The sequence below is a fragment of the Humulus lupulus genome, chromosome X (assembly GCF_963169125.1).
Source record: "Humulus lupulus chromosome X, drHumLupu1.1, whole genome shotgun sequence".
Taxonomy (NCBI): Eukaryota; Viridiplantae; Streptophyta; class Magnoliopsida; order Rosales; family Cannabaceae; genus Humulus; species Humulus lupulus.
The window spans coordinates 196,676,749-196,698,170 of record NC_084802.1 but is presented as its reverse complement, the minus strand read 5'-3'; the positions used below and the strand labels follow the sequence as shown (position 1 = coordinate 196,698,170).

Genomic DNA, 21,422 nt, shown 5'->3' with positions numbered 1-21,422 from the left:
ATTGAGTAATTAACAAAAAAAAAATACAAGCAAAAAACCTACGAATCCAAAACTCATGGAACCTACGATCATAGGCCTTAAACATATCAAGTTTTAAAGCTAAAAGTTAGACTATTAGAAAGGGAGTCAACAATATGGTTAGTTTTCTCATGAACACTATATGATTTCTTAATGGGCCTTTTGATTTGCATGACTATTGGTGAATTTGAGAAAGTCATGACTATTATTGTAACGACCCAACTATTCTAGACCTTGGACCATTAATAAATACTATACTAATCTTACAAAAACGTACATATGAAAACACCATAACTTTATTTAAAATTGTAAAGTAAAGGTTTAAATACATAAAAATCTCACTTAGGATATGGGATCCCATTGTTTTGAAAATAAAACAAAACATAACTTAAACAATTTGGTTACAAAATTAAGTGCGGAAAAATAATACATAGAAATCATAGCTAAAAGACTTAAAAACTTCATCCTCAAATCGAACGCATAATCCACCGATTCCATCCTGCCTCAATACACATCCCCAAACTGCCAAGAATCTTCCCGCCGCCATAACTATTTTCCTGCACACATAAAACATAAAGGAGTGAGCCTAATGCCCAGCAAGGAAAATCTACTATAAGCATGGAACATATACATACACATAAACTATAAGCTATAAACTATAAACTGTAAACTATAATCATATAACTATATAACTACAACATCTATTACAATGGCCATCATACTTCTTGGGACTTGCTAGCTAAGCAATCATATGCCCATAAATTTACGGGGCTAGTTATCTAAACAAGTCATATAAATTTATGGGGTTGTTATCTAAACAATCATATGCCCAAGGAATCTACTATTGGGACTTGTTATCTAAACAAGTTATTTATTTGTTATCTAAACAAATTATGTGATTTTTATCTAAACAATCCAACAACTAAAAACATATCATACTTACAACATAAACATATATCAACAACATAAAAGCATACAAATCTACCCTATTTTCCTGACAAAAAATACCAGAATATGAGAACAAGATCGGGACTTTGGAACACTCCTAAAAACCATAATAGAGAGGTGAGTATACTAAAGAAAAGAGATGGAAAGAATAAACTATACCATCGAAACGATACTTACCAACGAAAACCTTAAGTTCAAAGAACTTAGATGCCTAACCAAGAATAAAGAATACGAGTTAGGATTTGAGTAGAAAAACTATAAGAATCAATACATAAAGGAACTAGAATAAGGAATACCTTGAATGCTTCTATAACCGAACTACACCTCGAACCAAAATATACTATGAACCTTACTTCCTGAGTGTTTATTAAGCTTATAAGGATAAAGCTTATATCCCCAACCCAAGTGTTTAACCACTCTAAAATAACCTAGCAGCTTGTAGACTCTGAACTTAGCTTGATGAATGAATAAATGGATGGGTACTAGGTCCTATTTATAGAGTTCAAGAATGAAAAGATCTTTATTTAGATTGAATAAAATAATGGCTTTTTAATTGAAAAATCTTTGAATAATCGTTCAGCAGAGGCTGAAGACTCGGTCAAAAAGATTCTGGACTTATCAAGAGGTTAAGGAATAAAATAAGCTCGGTTTCAAAAATGTTCAAAAATCTAGTACCACAGCCGATATATCGCCTGAGCTAATATGCCCGAGGCTCGTCGAGGTGGCCGTGCGAAGTTACATGTTTTTCGTATCCCCGTATGGTGATATATCGCCCCCTAGTGTTGTGATATATCGGCATACGCTGAAATATTATACGTAATTGCACTTTTTCAACCTAATTTGAATTGAGTAAACAGCCTTGAATAAGTCCTCTAATGATTTCAAAGCTACTAGCAGACCCTAGGATATTCAAATATTACTCTTATTAAACTTATTCCTCAAAATACTTAATTATTCATTAAACATACACATGACAAGTGTCATTTCCTTATTGAGTTTATCTAAACCTTATATTATAATAAATATCACATTCATAATCAGTTATATTAATTAAACCTTAGGTTATAATTAATATTTAAACTTATAAAATCTACAAGTGTTGCTACGAGTATCCAAATAAATCCCAGTCTGAACCAAAATCCACAGTCATAAAAATACTACAACTATTACTATTGCTACTACTATCTAACTAGCTAAGTAAAGTTCTTGGACTCTACAATTATTTGGAGGATTTGGTTTAGGCGAAATAAACTTGTCAATGAGGATATATTGATGCAAGAAGGGATGATTATCCCATATCCTCTTCAATTTGGCCAAAGATATATTTGTGTTAACTCTACGCAGGTCATATACCCTTCCCATAGCAATCAACCTAGCCAACGCTAGTTTTCTCTGTCCATTTCTAAGCTTAAAGTAAAGGTCGATGCCGCAATTAACAAGAATTTGGGGAAGGTTGGTCTTGCAATGACTCTGAAAGACCACCACAACATTTCCATTGTCTTGACCAATTTGCTTAATATGGCCATGTATAGTCCTTCAATTGCTGCAGCCTTGGCAGTCCTCCAGAGCCTGTAATTGTATAGAAGTTTGAATTAGTTGAATGTCTTTGTGGAGTTCGACTGTATTTATGTTATTCAGGCAATACAGAACAAGCGAACTGGCCATTCTTATTTAGGTTGCATTGTTAGAGATAATTGGCAAAATTGACACTTTCTTCGAGTACTCATTATGTATGGTGGCACATAATTGAAAACTAATCAGATTTCTTGGTATTAATTGATTTAATTTGATTATCTTGAAATATATTTTGTGCCCAAGAAATTTCAAATCCAAAATGAACTTGGTTTAGAATTAAGTCCATGTTCGTTCATTTTTGTTGTTATAGAATAATCTTCTGTTTCATCCGGATTTCTCTGTAGTGAATGTAATTGAGAGATATTTTTGGAAACTCTCTGATTTTAGTTGATTGAGATCAAAAATAAGATTGGCTTGCCTTAGTGAATCTTAAACTCTATAAATATCACACCTAAGCAACAACTAATCTTGACTCTTCCCCATGTTAATATTTCATATATTGAAGAGTTCTTTTTTATGTAAAGAGTAGTCTTTGTTCAACTATCTCTTTGTTTGTTTGTTTGACTTTGTGTTGTTTATTCTTAAACAGGTCATAAAGCTTGTGAACGTGACATACAATCTTCGGGATAAGATTTCCATAAGTCTCACTTTGGGAGGAAGCGAGCACTCATCAAGATCATAAGGGATTTCATGCTCTTGGTGTTTATCAAAATCATATTACTAAAGTAGAATACTTCAAGGTTGCAACAAGGATTTATAGGGAGTCTAATCTTGTATAAGTCAATTGCTTATTGTATTCTTCTGACTTTACTAATTGATTTTATTTCTGGGCGTGGCCCCGTGGACTAGGTTTTCCCAACCATATAAAAAACTTCTCGTGTCACTTTACTTTTAGTTTGTTTACTTTTTGTTTGTATATTCTGATTCCTCGACAATCTGTCCTGATACATCAGAATATCTGTCTGATAAAAAAATTATATAACTATTCCACATTAATTAAATAATTTTTATTAAATTTAGTTGGTAATTTTGAAAAATGAAATTTCACTTGACACTCTTTTTTATTTCCTGAGCTTTTCACATTTGTTTTTGCTCTTGAGAGGTTTTAATGAGGCCAAGTTTTCCTAAAAAAAAAAAAACCAATATATATTATAAAAAAATATTCACTAATATGTGACTCTTTTGATTATGTGATGTGATTTGTGATGTCTAAAGAAAAACCTCAATAATAAAGTAAAAGGCAAATTACTATTTTGATTCTCTTAGTTTAAGCCAATTACCAAGTTTAGCCCTAAGTTTTTTTTTTTCAAAAAAACTAAAAATAATCCTCTATTTTTTTTGAAAAATAAAATAGTAAAAAATTGCCAATTATGCCTATTTATAGTCAAAACATTCTTGACAAAGAAAAAAAATACTCATTTAAAGTATGGGTAATTTGTGGTGAAATTATCCAAATCTTTTTTTTTTTTTGGCAAAACTAGCTAAGTTCACAAAAACACAGATTTTGTAGCTACCCACTTAACAATGTTGACTACGTGGAAGAGAAATTTGCGACGAAACTATCTAATAATTTTTTTTAGAACAAAACTACCCAGCCTTTTTTTTATATGGAAAAACTACCTTTCTTAAATATTTAGATATAAAAAAATTTAAATAAAAAGAAAAAAAAATCTATGAAAACTTGTTAAAATGAAATTTAAAAAATTATTTATTATTTTTTAGAAAATTATGAAGACAAGATAAAAAAAATTATTAAAATTAGCATAAAAAAAGTTAAAGAATATATTAAAAAAAGGTGAAAAGGTGTTTATAATTAGTTGAATTTTTTTCTCCTAAAACCTTAATATTAGTATTTTTCCTAACTAAAATCACAATAAAAATTGACATTTCCTGATTTTTTAATTAAATTTTCTTCTAAAAAATTAAATAATTCTTTCAACTTATTATTAATTTTTAAAAAAAAAAGTTTAATTTTTTTTATTTTTGTTACTTTTAATCATTTTTTATCTTGTCATTATAATTTTCTAAAAGATAATGAATAATTTTTTAAAATTTTATTTTAGCAAGTTTTTTTTTTTTTTTTTCTTTTTGTTTAAATTTTTTCATATTTTTTCTGTGAAAAAAAAATGTTGGGTAGTTTTGTCGTAAAAAAAAGGTAATTAGCGGTTAAAGTCTTGGTTCTTTTACAAGTGTAGCATATAAGTCATTTATCTTTTTTTTTTTTTGCTTGTAAAAGTCCCTAACGTTACATAATTGTTGCACATTTTCGCCAAATTGTTTTCCGTCCGTTGAAATGGGGGCTAAGCAGGAATGTTAGGGCTATTGCCGCTAAAAAGAAAAGATCAGGGACTTAAATGCTTCAATTTTGAAAGAACGAGGACTTTATCCGCCAAATTCCATATAATTAATTATTTTTTTCAAGAAGATTAAATACTCTATAATTAACATATAAAAAATTATTTATTAGACTTTTTAAGGATACTATTGACTATCCTAGACAAGTTGTGGCTATACAACTGTATAATTCTATATTACAAAATAATTTTTTTTGACATTGTGTTATATATCAGTTTCTCAATTTTTTTCTTTAAATTATTTAAATATTATATCTTTAAATATTTTAATTAATTAAAATAATATAAAATGATAAATTTGGAGAGAGAAAGAAAGAAAATTGAATAAATATTGCTTTTCAAAATGTTTAAAGGAGCTCTAAAAAATCTATAAATGTAGATAAAGAAGTTATTAATATTAATCATTTATATTAATAATTTCCTTCTAGATTTATAGCTCCTTTAAACATTTTTTTAATTATTCAATTTTCTTTCTTTCTCTCTCCAAATTTTTTAGTTTTTATTTTTTTATTTATTTTTCTCTATTATTTTAATTAATAAAAATATTTAAGTATATAATATTTAAATTATGAAAAGAAAACATTTATTATTTTGTCTTAATTTTGTAATTAAAAAAATAATATGAGATTATACAGTAGTAGAACCACAAATGTCTAGGGTAGTCAATAGCCCCTTAAAAAATCTAAAAAATAATTTTTGTTTATATGTTAATTATAGAGTATTTAATCTTCTTGAAAACAAATTATATGGAAATTGGTGGCTAAAGTCCTTTTTCTTTCAAAATTGAAACATTTAAGTCTCCGAACTTTTCTTTTTTAGTAGCAATAGTCCCTAAAATTCATGTTTAGTCTACATTTTAACGGACAGATAACAGTTTGGAGAAAATGTGCAACAATTATGTAACATTAGAGACTTTTGCGAGCAAAAAAAAAAAGATTTCGGACTTAAATGCTACACTTGTAAAAGAAAATGGACTTTAGCCGCTAATTTTCCTAAAAAAATGTTAGGTAGTTTCGCCACAAATTTTCCTTCCATGTAATTAATGATGTTAAATAGATAGCTTCAAAAACTGTATTTTTGTAAGCTTGAATAGTTTTGCTGGAAAAAAAAAAAAGATTCGATAGTTAATTGTAACAAACCAAAAATTATGGATAGTTTCGCCTCAAATTTTTCCTTTAAAATACACTAATATATCTTTTTTATAAATATAATTTAGAAAATTGATTAACAGTGTATAATTTTTTTTCAAAAAAAAAATCTAAAATTAGAACTAATAAAAAATATATTTGACATTTTATGTATTAATATATTTATAATATTTGCAAAATATCAACAAAATTAATTAAAATCCAAAATCTAAAAAAGTTTTATAGTTTTTTTTTACTTTGGGTTTTATTTATTTTAAATTTAAAGATTAATAATTTTTATAGATTATATATATGAAAAAAAAATTAAGTGAGCATTTTTGTCATTTTTTTTAGAAAAAAATTTAACTAAAAACAAGTGAAGGGGTCATTTTTGACTATTTATACTAACAAATGGTTTTTTTTTTTTTGAAACTTTGGAATAAATTTGATTATTGACTTAAACTGGGGACCAAAAGGATAATTTTCCTAAAGAAAAACTAGCTGAAAAGATTCACGCAATTGAATTAAGACGGTGATATGCCATTAGTCCAATCAGAATCACAATCACCCGTTTTAGGGCATCACTCACACTAATTTATTTTATTGATCTCTAAAAAAAATTAATTTTCATTATAATCTATAAAGTTTTAGGATAATAAGGTTAATAAGTGTTAATTTACAAAAATAAAGATAATTTGGTCATAAAAATGTCAAGGGGCATTATATTTACACTTTAAAAATTTATAAGTACACTTATTTTTCTTTGAAAAAATTAATTACATATTTATCCCTATATAAAATGATTAAAATATATTTTTTTAAATCTTAATTTCCTTTCTAAAATTTAACTTTTATAAGTATATCCCACCTACTCAATCTCTAATATATTTATGAATTTAATATATGCTTTAAAATGGAGCATATTTAATCCTACAAATTATTCATCAATGATGCAACAATTTAAAATTTCATTGGAAGAATAATCTAATGCAAAGATATTAAAATGTTTAGAAAATTTGGGGTGTCTTGTTTTTCAAATAAGACCCCATTTGGTAATTAGATGGGTTGTCCTTATAAAAAATATATATATTTTAATAATGGGGTAAACTTAGTAGTGGGGTGCAAATATAATGCCCCAAATATTAATTTGGAAGAAATGAGGATAATTTTGTCAAAAAAAAAATATTAATATGGAATAATAAAGAAATTGAAATATTTGCGGCGAAAATACTCAAGTTATTACGTTTGTAACACTATTACCCAAGTTATTTTTTGGCGGCAAAAATACATCATGTCCATGTTTTGGTGCAGTTTGTTGGAGTTGTCTATTCCACCGTTAAGTCTGCCTATGTGACGTCAAATCTGCTTATAACTATGGTATTTTCGCTGCAAATATTTCTTAAATTGAGTACTTTCACCACAAATATATATTTTATTGGGTACTCTCACCTACATATCACAACATTGAGAACAAGAAAATGCACTAAACTGCACCAAACACATGGACGAAATGTATTTTTGTCTGCAAACAAATAAATTTGGTACTTAAGTACTACAAATGTAATAATTTAAGTACTTTTGCTACAAATATCTCAAAATAATTTGAGGAAAAAAATCATTTTGGAATACACAAAAGTAATTTGGTAAAAATTACTTTAATTCCATTCGATAATATTCCAAAATCTCTACCAATGAAAGGTATACAATTTTCATTCTTATTCTTATTTTATTCTCATTCCTATTACCATTATGAGGTGAGTAAAAACCCACGAAGCCAAAATGAAAAATCAAAACGAAACAAATTAATCAATAATAATATGTATGTATAGAAAAATAAATTTATTTAATTTTTTAATTAGTAGATAAGATAGTACTGAATGACAATTTTTAAAATGTGTGATTTTTTTAATTTTAAAATTGTATGAGAAGAGAAAATATAGAAGGGAAATTTGACCATATTTTCATTCTAATAAGGCATATTTATAAAATATGTCAACCTTAAACATTATAGGCAAAATATATCATCTTTACAATCTCCTTCTCTAAACATCCATGGCTTCTCAACCACCCTCACAAATTCAAAGCAAATCAAATCCATTCTAACACCATTGAAGCATTAAAGGAAGAACCCATGCCTTTTTTTTGTTTTTTAATATTTTAAAGATTCAAAATCCAATTCAAAACTTCAATAAAAAAAAATATTCACTTAAGACACGAATTCATGGATTTCGAACACTTATGTAGAACATTTTTTGGTTTTGTTTGTGTGTTTTTTTTCTTTCCAAATCTAGAGCTATGAAAATTGTAGATTTTTAATTAAAATCGATGCTTTAACAATACTTAATGATGATTTAGCGATGGTCCCATTAAAAAGTTGATTTTTTTAGACAAAAAAGTGATGTTTAACAATGCTTTAACGATGGTACCATGAAAGCTTGATTTTTAGACAAAAAATGACGCTTAACGATCCTCGAACGTGCTGTGAAAACTTTATTTTTTAGGCAAAAAAAAACGATGGTAAATCTAGGCTTAACGATGGTTTGTGATGAAATTTGATAAAAACGTTTGGTGAGACATAATTTTCACTCGGTGGTCGATTTGAGGTATTTTTTTTTAATTTTGGTATTTGTTCGAAATCTACCCCTTTAGAATATGTAGAATCTTAAATTTGGAGTGTTGAACAACAAATTTGGCTGTTTGAGGCGATAATGAAGATTGAGACTTAAATAATAAAAATTTGTTGTTATACACACTCCAAATTTAAGATTCTACTCATTTTGAACATGTAAATCTTAAAAAAAATAACCTCAAACGGACAACAAGTGAAAAGTTATGCCTCACCAAAGTTTTTATCAAATTTCATCACAAATCATCGTTAAGCATCAATTTATCATCATATTTTGCCTAAAAAAAACTAAATTTTCATAGCACTATCGTTAAGTATGGTTTTTTTTTTCTTTTCTAAAATCAAATTTTCATGTGACTATCGCTAAACCATCGTTAAGCATTGATTTTAATTGAAAATCTATAACATTTAGAGTTCTACGTCTAGATAAAAGAAAAAAAAAACAACAAAAAAACAAAACAAACCAAACCAAAAAATCTCTTACATAAGTATTTAAAATCTATGAATTCTTGTCTTAAGTGAATATTCAGTTTAAATTGTGAATTGGATTTTCAATCATTAAAACAATAGAAAAGAAAAAAGTTATTGGTTCTTTTATGGGTGCTTCAATGTTAATGAGAGGTGGCGGCATCCTTAGAATGGGTTAGATTTGCTTCCAATTTATGAGGGTGGCTCAGAAACCATAGATGTTTATAGAGAGAGAGTTTGAATGGGAGGGACAGTGATGGCATATTTTGCCATAAGGTTTGCATATTTTATAAATATGCCCTATTAGAAGGCATATATGGTCAAACTTCCCATATAGAATTGCTAATAAAACTACTGTTACTATAATAAAATAATCCAAGCGTAAGGAGTGTGTGTATGTAACACAGTACTGCAGTCCAATATATGAAATTAGACAGTAATATTTTACTAATTTACAAACATAACATGTTTCCGTAGTCATTGAACAACACCCTTATATACAGCTTACAAACGCCAACTAACTTGAATGCTCAGGCTCCTTATCAATATGAAAAATAGAAGGAAAGGCTATTATATGCACAAACAACATAGCCCACTTCAGCCAGCACCTTCAAGATCTGGAGATAAATAAAAAGCTACTTGGATCACTCAAAAAGAAAAACAAAGAAATAAACAAAAATAGCTACTTTCACTTTCATAATAGAGTTTTCTATCCAAGGCCTCTCCATGGCTAATAAGACTAAGAACACAGCTCAGCGCTAGCAGTAACAGATTCAGGATGGTAATGGAGCATTTCTTTCCACATCATCTCCCTTATCATGTCTTCTCCCAAATCTTCATCTATGTCAAGATCGATTGGAACCTCGGCCAAAGGGTTTGCACTAGGATCGTACAGTGGGGACATATAAGGGTGTTGGAGTGCCTCAGTAACACTGATCCGCTTTGACGGATCAAAAACAAGCATCTTTTGCAGCAGATCAATTGCCAAAGGATGAGCATTGGGGTACAGGCGGGAAAAGGGAGTTCCAGGGGAATAAGGAATTGATCTAATGAATCTCTTTGCTTTTGGATTGTCTATAAATTCAAACTCCTCCTCCCTCTGATTCCCAAGTATGTTTATGATCAGTTTCAGCTGGTTGAGACACTCAGAACCTGGGAAGATAGGCTTCCGGCCTAGAAGCTCGGCAAAGATGCATCCAACTGACCACACATCAATAGATGTATCATAGTTGTCACAGCAGAGAAGCAGCTCAGGAGCTCGGTACCAGCGGGTGACAACATACTCAGTCATGAACTGGTTTTTTCCATTGCTAGTACGTGCTAGGCCAAAATCACAAATTTTTAAATCACAATTTGCATTGATGAGAAGGTTTCCAGGTTTCAAGTCACGATGGAGGATGTTTGCAGAATGGAGATACCTGAGGCCTCGGAGCAACTGCATAAATAAATATAATTAGTGGGAAATTGGACAAAAGCAAAGTTAATTGTTCAATTAAGGTAGAAAGATTTCCTTCAGGAAACACACACAAAAGCATACGAGGATAGGAGTCTTGGAAGATCTCAATTTCCCAAGTCCAAAATTCAAGTCAAAACATAAAAGAACAGAGATACGTTCCATTACCATCACACAAAAATGACTTAAAAGAAATTTAGAAAATTTATTTAGGTCAAATAAAGACCCAAGCAAACTTACTTGTTCATCTACTATAGAAATATTTTCCTTGTGAAAACGCACAGATGAACATATAAAGATAGATAGAGTAGTACATCAATTCTATTCTACAAGTCCGAAATTCAGATCAAAACAATTAAGAACAGTGGTACTTCCCATTTCACAAAATTGATTTATATAGGAAATTTGTTATTTATAGCAAAAGGGAAAATAGAAGATAGCAAATTGTGGAAAACTGAAGCTGCAAAAAACAGAAAAGGTTGAACCATATGCCATAACAGGAGTAAAGATTAAACCATAAAAGGGAAGAAAAGAAAGCAGAGATTCTCTTCTAAAGCCATCATCAGAACTAGGAGTGTCGGAGTATAGAATGACTCAGGAGAAAATACAAGCCAAAATGATTTACTCTCGATAGTGCTTTAAAAATGGTGAGTTCCAATTGAATTCGAGAATACCAACTTATGTAAAAAGAGAACCCAAAATGAGTTATCTTGTCATGACACCAAAAGTAATATTTTGCTGGCTCTTCAAACCAGAGAATTAATTTCAATATTCAGATACTTAACATCAGTCGGAAATAAATAAGATCACCAAGAAGAATTAATCAATAGCATAGATCTCTGTGTTGCAAGGGTCAGTAAGTATGAGACAGTCGTTAACAAGTTCCTTTTGATGAGACTATTAGTTAAAGAAACCAATCTCAGGCATTATTAATTTTCTCTAACATGCAACTGGAACCAATATACTACCAGTGCAATTCTATTAAATTAAAAAGGCTTGCTTGCAGAGGTCAAAGCATACCTGAAAAAGGAAATACTGGCAGTGGTCATTACTAAGTGCTTGAGAAGATTTAATAATCTGATGCAGATCTGTATCCATGAGTTCATAAACCAGATAGACATCCTTGAAACTTTTCCTATGGATAGGCATCATGACATCTTTCAAAGCAATCACATTTTCGTGCCGAAGATGACGAAGCAGCTTCAACTCTCGCAAAGTTCTCAGTGCATCAATTCGGTTATCAAAGGCATTGTGTATTTTCTTAATTGCAACCTTCTCATTGGTTTCTCTATTAACAGAAGAGCAAACGATACCGTAAGCTCCCCGACCAATTGGCTTGATGGGCACATACTTTGTGTCAAGTTCAAACAAGGTTTGCCACATGGAGTAGTAATGCTTTCCTGGGGTTCTAATCCCATTTGGAGGCTCCACAGGAGTTGCCATTCCTAGAGAAACGAAGACAATAATTATAAATAAATAAACAAAACCCACCATAGGAATTGCCATGTATGAATTTAGACACTAAAGATCAGCTTTTTTTGGTTTCAAGCTAAGAGTAAAATGTATAAGCTTTTGGAATCAATTTCGTACATATCAATTCTGACCCTACAACAAATTAAACCCCACTTTGATAATTCACTACTAAAATTGAATGGTCGAAATACGATGAATTTGAAATTTTCCAAGGAAAACATTCTCTGGGTCTCATATCATACAATACTTTCCATAATTCACAGACTAAAAATTAAATAAACATTTTTTTATTAAAAAGGAAAGGGGAAAAGAAGAAGAAGCAATTATATGAATCCCAAAAGAGCAAAAAGTTACCTTTTAAGAGTAAGTGAATTTCTTGTGTCCGATCTAGTTGAATTACCTTCGACTTTGAATTTTTCCAGTTATGTTCCCGCGAAAGAAATAAAAACCAGAAAAATCAGACCCAAAACGTTGGCTAATCCATATCCGAATTCATCCCAATTCAGCGAAATTATCAAAGATGCTCGAGATTCCTCCAGTTCTCTCGAAACATATCCATCCAATCACAAACCAACACACACACGCAGAGAATAAGCTTTCTACCAAATGGCTTGGTCGAATCGTAGTTCTCCTGAAACCCTAGTTCCAATCAAGCCAGCTGAGCTGAGTTTGGCGCCAGAATCAGAGCTTAGCTTGACCTTAAACCTTAATCTCAAATTCTGCAGCTCCCAATTTTCGATCCGTGTAGAGTTGGGAGGAATCGATAGTAAGTAAATTTATGCGATTTGAACAAAGATTCGTTATCTGGTCGTGATGAAAGTAAGACCAGCCCTAACCCAACCCAACCCACTGAGCTACCCAACACTGACAAATTCGTTAGAATTATTGGTTTAAATACGTGTGTATATAGATGTATATATATTTGTTGTATAAATTAATTTTATTTTATTATTTTAAGGTGGTTTCTTTTCTCATCAATCTCACACTCATAGTCACATCCGGCTTTTGCTCTTTGTAATGTAGCAACGGATATTTTATTTAAAACCGTCCCATACATAGGATATTTAAGACGGCTCTCCTTAGCCTTTGGCTTTATTATAATCATTTTCTTTTATTTATTTATTTTATTTTATTATAGTTTGATTTTTTTTTTTTTTAGTGAAAAAGTGATTTCATTTAGACAGAGAGATTTAGTGTAAAATGACTCTTAATGATGTGTGAAAGTAAGTAAATATTCATATTCTTAATTTTGTAGTAAAACAACCTAACTACATTTTTAATATTGCATATTACCAAATATGCCATTTAATAAATTACTATTTTATTCTAAATATTTTGATATTATAGTATATATATATTAAATTTGTATAATTAGTTTCTATTTTAAAGTTATTTTGATTTATTTTTTTATTTTTTATAGGTTGTTGAATGATATACCATACCACAAAATACATATACTGAGTTCAAAAATAATATACCAACAAAACTTACAAAATTATTACTAAAAAATATATATACTATGTTAACAAAATTATATACTACTATTAAAATATATATACCATGATACAAAATTATATATTATCATTATGTATAATAAGATATAAACTAACTATCATAAATATATATATATCATACCACAAAACATATATACACTAGTTTGAAAATAATATACCTACAGCCCATAAAAAACTTAAAAAATCAATGTAACTTTAAAATAAAAATTAATTAAACAAAACTAATATATATACCACTATATTAAAGTCATACACTCTTATATAAATAAATAAAATGATAGAAAATGGCAACTTAGATAATCAACAATGTAAAATGGTCATTTCTCTACAATTTTTAAAAGGAGGACATTAACTTCTTGATGAGAATATTTTAGACCATTTACTATAATTTCTCTATGGGGAATTTAGCCAAATGAACATACAAGGAGTATATCGAAAAGTGGACATTTTCTAAAAAGAAAAGGCTAAAAGTTAAGTTTTTGCTCTCTCTCTCGGTTGTCCTTCTTTTCCTTTGAAGTTCTGTCACCGTTGGTGTTTGAGTTCGAAGTGGTGATTGTGGTCTCTTGGTCGTGTTTCGTTATGGATTCCGATGAGTTAGCCGCGCTTCAATACGCCTTAGATGTTGATATTTCTGATGAAACTATTCAAGGTGATCTCGATGTGAACGTTATCTCTAAGGGGTTAGAGAAGGTCACTCGTTCTCTTGTCGGATGTATCATTTCGGCACGTAATATACCCCGTGAGGCTGTTTTGATTTCAACTAATAACATGTGGAAGTTAAAGGGGACTTTTGAGGTTGATCTTCTCAAGCCTAATCTGTTTCTCTTTAAGTTCGTCCTTGACGACGATCGTCTTCGTGTTCTTAGAGGTGGACCGTGGATAGTGGAGCACTCCTTGTTGGTTTTGGCTGAACCAACTGGGATTGGTAACTACTCGGATCTGTGTTTTAATTATGTTTCTTTCTAGATTCAACTGCATAACTTACCGATCTGCTGTCTTTCGACTGAGGTTGGATACGAAGTTAGTGCGCTCATTGGCCCTGTGATTGAGGTGGCGACTGGTTCTTTTGGTGATCATCTGGGTCATTTTCTCCGAGTACGGATTTCCATTGACATCACTAAGCCCCTTCCCCGTGGCGTAAATGTTGGTTTAATCTCTGGTATGGATAAAAGTCTCGTTGCTTTGAAATTTGAACACCTCCCGGATCTTTGTTTTAATTACGGTATTATTGGGCACCCGATTAGAGAATGTAAAGCTAAGGTTTTTAGTGTGAATGGGAAACCTTGCTTCAAGTATGGAGAATGGATCAAAGCCTTGCCCTCTGTGAAAAATTATGCCCCGGTAAAACGTTCTCGTATGGTCGATAATCGTGGTTCTGGTTTGGAACCTAGTGGTGTGACGGCAAGGGCTGCTGCTGCTGCTCCGATTTGGAAGGAAAAAATTCCGACTGGTAACGTACGCCCGCCACGCCCTGATTTACGCCATCACTCAGGGAAGGGGAAGGCTATGATTTCGGAACCTGTTGTCAAAGCTGTAGCTATCCTGAATTCTTCTCTCCCTAATGGAATTGTTATTAATAAGGATAGTATACCCGTGATTGACTGTGGCAAAAAATCTGTTATTGAAAAAGATAATATTAATGGGAATAATGTTGATTGTGTGGCTCTTAAAGAAGTAACTCCTGAAGATTCTCCTCCATTATGTCCTTCAATTTGCTCGGGTATTAAATCTCTAAATATTGGCAAAAGTTTGATTGATTCTAACGTTAATAGTGTGGACCCTACTGTTGAAAGTCTTCCTTTGGCTTTTAATCCATTAAAAAATAATGATGCTGTGTTGGACTTGAGTGGGGACACTTCCTCATGTGATATTAATTTGCATGGGGAGGAATCCTATATGCATGGGTCTGATCCAATTGACAAGACAGACGGTGTATCTATTATTAATTCACTAAACAATAGTGATGCTGCTTTGAACTTGAACGGGGACCCTTCCTCACATGATAATAGCTTGCATGAAGAATAATCTTACGTGCATGAGACTACCCCCATCGAGAAGTCAAATAGTGCAGTCATTTTTGGTTCTACAGCACAGACCAGCTCTCTTTCTCCTCCTTCCTTTGCCGCTGGAAGTAAGAGACGTATACTCCCTGCTTCTTTTGGAGTTGTCGCTGCTTCTCGTAGTCGCCGGGGACGCAAAGATGGTACCCATACGGGATCCTGTGGTGATTTTTTATCTGTTCAAAAACCACCTCGTGTAGTTAAAAGAAAATTAAAGAGTCAAGCGGAACTTCATCTCTTGAGCTCTTTGGTTGATGAGGTCTTGGTCCCTCTTCCTGTTGCTTTGGATGTTTTACCGGAAGTGGTTGATGACGAAGCTATTGATACTATCTCAACGGCGGACCTAGCGGTGGAGCTAGGCCGCCGAGCATTATGAATTTCCTCGTGTGGAACGTTCAAGGTCTAGGCCAGGACCGAACGTTCCAAGCATTGCTTGGCCACGTTAAGATGTTGAAGCCATACTTTGTTTTTCTGTCCGAAACTCTTAGCTCGCATTCTCAATTGGAAGTTCTTCGAGTTCGTCTTGGATTTTGTGGTAATATTGTTGTTGAGAAAATTGGTCGTAGCGGTGGTCTCTGTCTAATGTGGGGGGACTCTGTTGATGTTGAGCTTATCCAATTCTCTAAGTTTCATATTGACGTGTTCATCCATGTTGTTGGTTCCCCATCTTGGCATTTTACGGGGTTGTATGGTCAGCCTGATGCTAGGCTTAGGAAGGATTTCTGGCGTTTCTTGGGTATGTTGGCTTCGTCTTATGACGGTCCTTGGTTGTGCGGGGGTGATTTGAATGAAATTATTGTTGCTAGTGAGAAAGATGGTGCGACGACTAGGCCCAATTACCTCATGAGGAACTTCAAACAAGCTTTATCTGATTGTGATCTTATTGATTTGGGTTTCTCGGGCCCAAAGTTTACTTGGTGTAATCGGCACAAAGATAGCACGTTCACTCAGGTACGTCTTGACCGCATGCTTGGTAACCCAAAATGGTTTGATTTATTCCCTAGTTTTTCTGTGTCCCATCTTAGCTTTTGGGGTTCTGATCATCGACCTCTTCATGTCCAATTTAATCATACTAATGAGGGCATTAAGGGGATGTGTTGCTTAAGTCCCAGTTTCATTATGAGACTGCTTGGGAGGAAGATGAGGAATGTGGGAATATTGTTTCTTCGGCTTGGAATAGCGGTGTGGGGTATAACTTTGAGACTTTGGCTACTAAAATTGCTAATGTTGCCACTAATCTTGGTCGTTGGAACACTACTGTGTTTAAAAGGCATCATAAGGATATTAAGAAAAAACAAAAACAATTAAAAAGTTTGGATGCTTCTCTCTCAGCTACTAATTTGAAAGATTATGTGTCTCTTGAGAAGGAATTGGATGTGCTTCATTACAAAGAAGAAAAATATTGGGCACCCCGCTCTAAGCAGAATTGGCTCAAGCTGGGTGACCACAACACTGCTTATTTTCATAAGAGTGCCACTGCTTGGAAAAAAAAGAAACTTTATTGGCTCTCTTCTTGATAAGAATGATACTGAAGTGTTCTGGCAAGATAACCTCGTGGGAGTCTTTCAAGACTATTTCCAGTCTATTTTTGAGTCTGGTTCTCCCACTTATGCTGATATGGATCCTGTTCTTAATGCTATTGTTCCCAAGGTCACTTCTCGTATGAACGATCAACTGACTAGACCCTATACTGGCGAGGATGTGAGGAAGGCTCTTTTCCAAATGAATCCTTCTAAAAGTCCTGGCAAGGATGGTATGTCTGCAGGCTTCTATCAGAAGTATTGGGATACTGTTGGTCCTGAAGTTAGCTCTATTTGTCTCCATTTTTTGAATGAGGGTGGGCATATTAAAGGTATCAATTCTACTCTTATCACTCTTATCCAGAAAATTGATGATCCTAAACATGCTTCAGATTTTCGTCCTATTAGTTTGTGTAACGTGCTTTACAAGATTATTGCAAAATCTATGACTAATCGATTACGTGAGATTTTGGGTTTAGTGATTTATGATGAGCAGAGTGCCTTCCTCCCTGGACGTCTTATTACTGATAATTCCATGATTGGCTTTGAGTGTGTTAACCATCTGAAACGGTGTGTTAAAAGTAAAACCGGTGCTTTTGCTCTCAAGCTTGACATGTCTAAAGCCTATGATCGTGTTGAATGGAGTTTTTTATGTAGCCTTATGAGGAAACTGGGCTTTCATGAGAAATTGATCAGTTTAGTTCTGGCTTGTATTTCTTCGGTTGACTATTCTTTTAATCTGAATGGTGAAATATTGGGTAAAATTATTCCTGGCAGGGGTCTTCGACAAGGTGATCCTTTGTCACCCTTTCTATTTCTGATCTGTGCTGAAGGTTTGTCTGCTCTTGTACAGCGTGATTGTGTGAATGGCACACTCTCGGGTCTCTCTTGTGGGCGTATTGGTCCCCAGGTCTCCCATCTCCTTTTTGCTGGTGATAGCCTTTTCTTTTTCAAAGCATCAGTGTGTGCTTGTCACCGTTTTAAGCAGCTTCTGAATTGGTATGGTAAGGCTTCTGGTCAACTTGTGAATTTTTCTAAGTCTGCCATGTGTTTTAGTTCTCGGATTTCTTCTGGTGATGCTGTTGACATGGCCTCTATTCTTGGTGTTCTAGTGGTTGTTTTCCATGAGAAGTACCTTGGTCTTCCCTATTATGCTGGGCAGAGTAAGAAAGGTCTTTTTCAATCCCTCAAAGACTGTATTTGGAATAAATTGTTTAGCTGGAAATCTCGGTCCTTCTCTGCTGCTGGGAAAGAGGTGCTTATTAAATTTTTCATCCAATCTATCCCTGCTTATTCTTTGAACTTGTTTAAGCTGCCTGCTAGTTTCATTAAAGAAATTCATCGGCTCTGTGCTAGATTCTGGTGGGGTGGTAATGTGGATAAACAGAAATTACACTGGTGTACTTGGGAGAGACTTTGTTGGCACAAGTCGGATGGAGGAATGGGGTTCAGAGATCTTGCCTTGTTTAATCAAGCTTTGTTAGCTAAGCAGGCCGCAAGACTTTATTCTAATTCGGATTCTCTCGTTGCAAAGGTTATGAAAGCACTCTATTATCCTACTTCCTCAGTGCTTACTGCCACTAGCTCAAAAAAATCCTCTTTAATCTGGAGATCAATTTTATGGGGTAAAGAGCTTTTTCTCTCAGGGGCTAGGTGGCTTATCAAAGATGAAAATAATGTCTCTGTGTATCATGACCGTTGGATCCCCCGCCTGAATGGTGATAGGTCTTGTTCGAATAATTTTCTTCCTGAAGATGCAATGGTCTCTAGCCTTCTTTTTCCTGATGGTAATTGGAACTCTGTTTTGATCAATGAGGCTTTTAATTTGCAAGAGGCGACTACTATTCTCTCTATCCCCGCAATCATCTTCCTATTACTGATTGTGTTATATGGAATTTTGAGTCTTCAGGTTTTTATACTGTCAAAAGTGGATATTGGCAGGCCATTCGTTTGTTGAGGATGGACCAGGCTTCAGGCCCTAATGGAGTTTTGGTGATATGGACTAAAATCTAGCAATTAAATATTCCTGGGAAAGTGAGGCAATTTTTGTGGAGAGGTGCTAATAACTGGCTACCTACCTTTTCTAACCTTTGCAATCGAGGTATCTCTGTTGCTTCCTTATGCCCTTTTTGCCTAAAGGGTCTTGAGATTTCACTCCATGCTTTATGGAATTGTGATAGACTGAGTAACTTTAGACACATGGTTGGTAATATTATGCATGTTCCTCCTTACACTGAAATGGATATTTATGAGTTTTTGTTAAATTGCTTAGATTCTTTATCTGTAACTGACTTTGGAAAACTCATTGTGTGTTTATGGCGTATTTGGTATCGGCGTAATATATTTGTTAATGAGAAGACTACTCTTCCTGATCAGATGGTTATTGAATGGAGCTTGGCATTTCTAGATCGTCACTTGAATGCCAATGGTGGCTCTTTCCACGCCAGTGAGTCCTTGAGGGAAACTCTGAAAGTGCATCGTTGTGAGAAACCAATGGAGGGTGTTGTCAAAATTAATTATGATGCTGGCCTTGACCATGTTGCGAAGAAGGCAGGAGCTGGGGCGGTATTTCGTGACTTTCATGGCATGGTCCTTGCCTCTAGTACGTGGTCATGGGATCATTTATTGGACCCTACTATTGCTGAAGCCTTGGCGGTTTATCACAGTATTTTGTTGTGCTCAAGACTTGGGTATCATATGGTGGTCATTGAATCTGATTGTGCCATTGTGGTCCGTGCTATTAACAGTCACAAGATTGAGCATTCTTATCTAGGATATATTATTAGGGATATTCTTTCTTATTGTAATTCTTTTCATAGTATCTCCTTTAATTTTTGTCCTAGAATGGCCAATGGTGTTGCTCACTCCTTGGCTAAGTTTGCTTTATCTCTTTCTAATGATTTTATTTGGTGGCCTGGATACCCCGAGTGTATCAATGTTGTAATTCAGGATGACATTACTTGATCAATATATTTTATAGGCACTCTTTTTCCTCTTGAGGTTTATCCCATTGGGTTTACTCTTGAGGTTTTAATGAGGCCTTTTTTCTCAAAAAAAAAAAAGAACATACAAGGAGTATCAAGAATTAAGGCCAGAGACAGGAAGGAAGGCCTGCCCACCACACTTTGCTCACCTTCATAGAGAGAGTCAAGTGGGCAAGAGAATAAATTACACTATTATTATTTGAGTGATTACAATGTTTTATTGACACAAGACTGGGCTTACCACCCAAACTAATAATTTCTTGAATTAACAAGCCAAACTTTGAGACAACATCTTAATGATTAAGGATAGCTCGGCATACTTTTAAATAGTCTGATTTGAGATGAACTTTAGTGTACCCAAGTCTGAGATAGAGTGTGAGGCCATGAACCACAAATGTTGCTTCTACAAGATGAGGTGCCATTATGGAGAGGATGGGGGTGGCTGCAGGTGCTACAACATGATGGGCATTTCCAAAAAGAGCAACCCCAATCCCAACCTTCATTATTGTAACATCTAAACCAACATCCACGTGCAATCTAACACAACCCTCCTCCATCAAGGCCTCAGTCGAATCCATAACCTCTTGCCTCATCTCTTCATTCCCAACACTAGACTTTGAAACTTGGGCATCTTGGTACCTCCAGAGGAAGTCCAATGCCCAATAGGCCATTAGAGGTTCATCGAGCCAAATATTGTCATGGATGACCTTATTTCGACTAAACCAAATTCTCCAACAAAGAGTGAGAAGTTGTTCCAACTCTAGTTTGGTTAGATTCTCCATACAGTCAGACACCATCAAATAAAAATTTGTGCCCTTTTTGTATCTCTCCAAGCCAAGGGTTGGGCAACCATTTCTAATGATTTTCAGAGATGAGCATCCCCATAATGCATGCAACGTTATCTCAGGTTCTTTTTCACAAAGAGGACATGTAGTATCTGACGGGATGCCATGTCTAAACAAGTTAACATTAGTGGGGATGAAATCCAATGAGGCTTTCTAGGAAAAATTCTTAACTTTAAGAGTGATAGACAATGACCAAAGAAATTTCCACCATGAGGACTGGCCTGTCGAAGTAGAAGCTTGACCATAACCACGTTCCCTTACCACAAACCAATAGCCACTCTTAACTGTGTAGATACCTGAATTTGTATGGTGCCATGCCAGTTGGTCTTGTCCATGAGATATCGAGGTTGGGGTAGATAATATGGCATGGGCTTCCTCCGAACCAAAGGATTGGCAAATCAAATCCATATTCCACTCGCCAGAGGAGTTCTTTAGAGAGCTGACAGTCACCAAAGTC

At 33.5% G+C, this 21,422-nt stretch overlaps 2 protein-coding genes across 2 annotated transcripts; one reads left to right on the top strand and one right to left on the bottom strand.

The window, feature by feature from the left end:
- Positions 1-9,526: 9,526 nt before the first annotated feature.
- Positions 9,527-12,950, bottom strand: LOC133807422 (mitogen-activated protein kinase homolog NTF3). The gene is made up of 3 exons (XM_062245745.1): positions 12,397-12,950; positions 11,590-12,014; positions 9,527-10,551 (listed from the first exon to the last, which is right to left on the bottom strand). The coding sequence occupies exons 2-3, from the start codon at positions 12,010-12,012 to the stop codon at positions 9,856-9,858; spliced, it is 1,119 nt and encodes a 372-aa protein (XP_062101729.1). The 5' UTR covers positions 12,013-12,014; positions 12,397-12,950; the 3' UTR covers positions 9,527-9,855.
- A 3,113-nt stretch (positions 12,951-16,063) lies between these two features.
- On the top strand, positions 16,064-20,100 carry LOC133806581 (uncharacterized). Its single transcript, XM_062244670.1, has 5 exons — positions 16,064-16,567; positions 16,723-17,056; positions 17,151-18,923; positions 19,046-19,128; positions 19,276-20,100. Exons 1-5 carry the CDS (start codon positions 16,064-16,066, stop codon positions 20,098-20,100), a joined length of 3,519 nt encoding a protein of 1,172 aa, XP_062100654.1.
- The last annotated feature ends 1,322 nt before the right edge of the window (positions 20,101-21,422 follow it).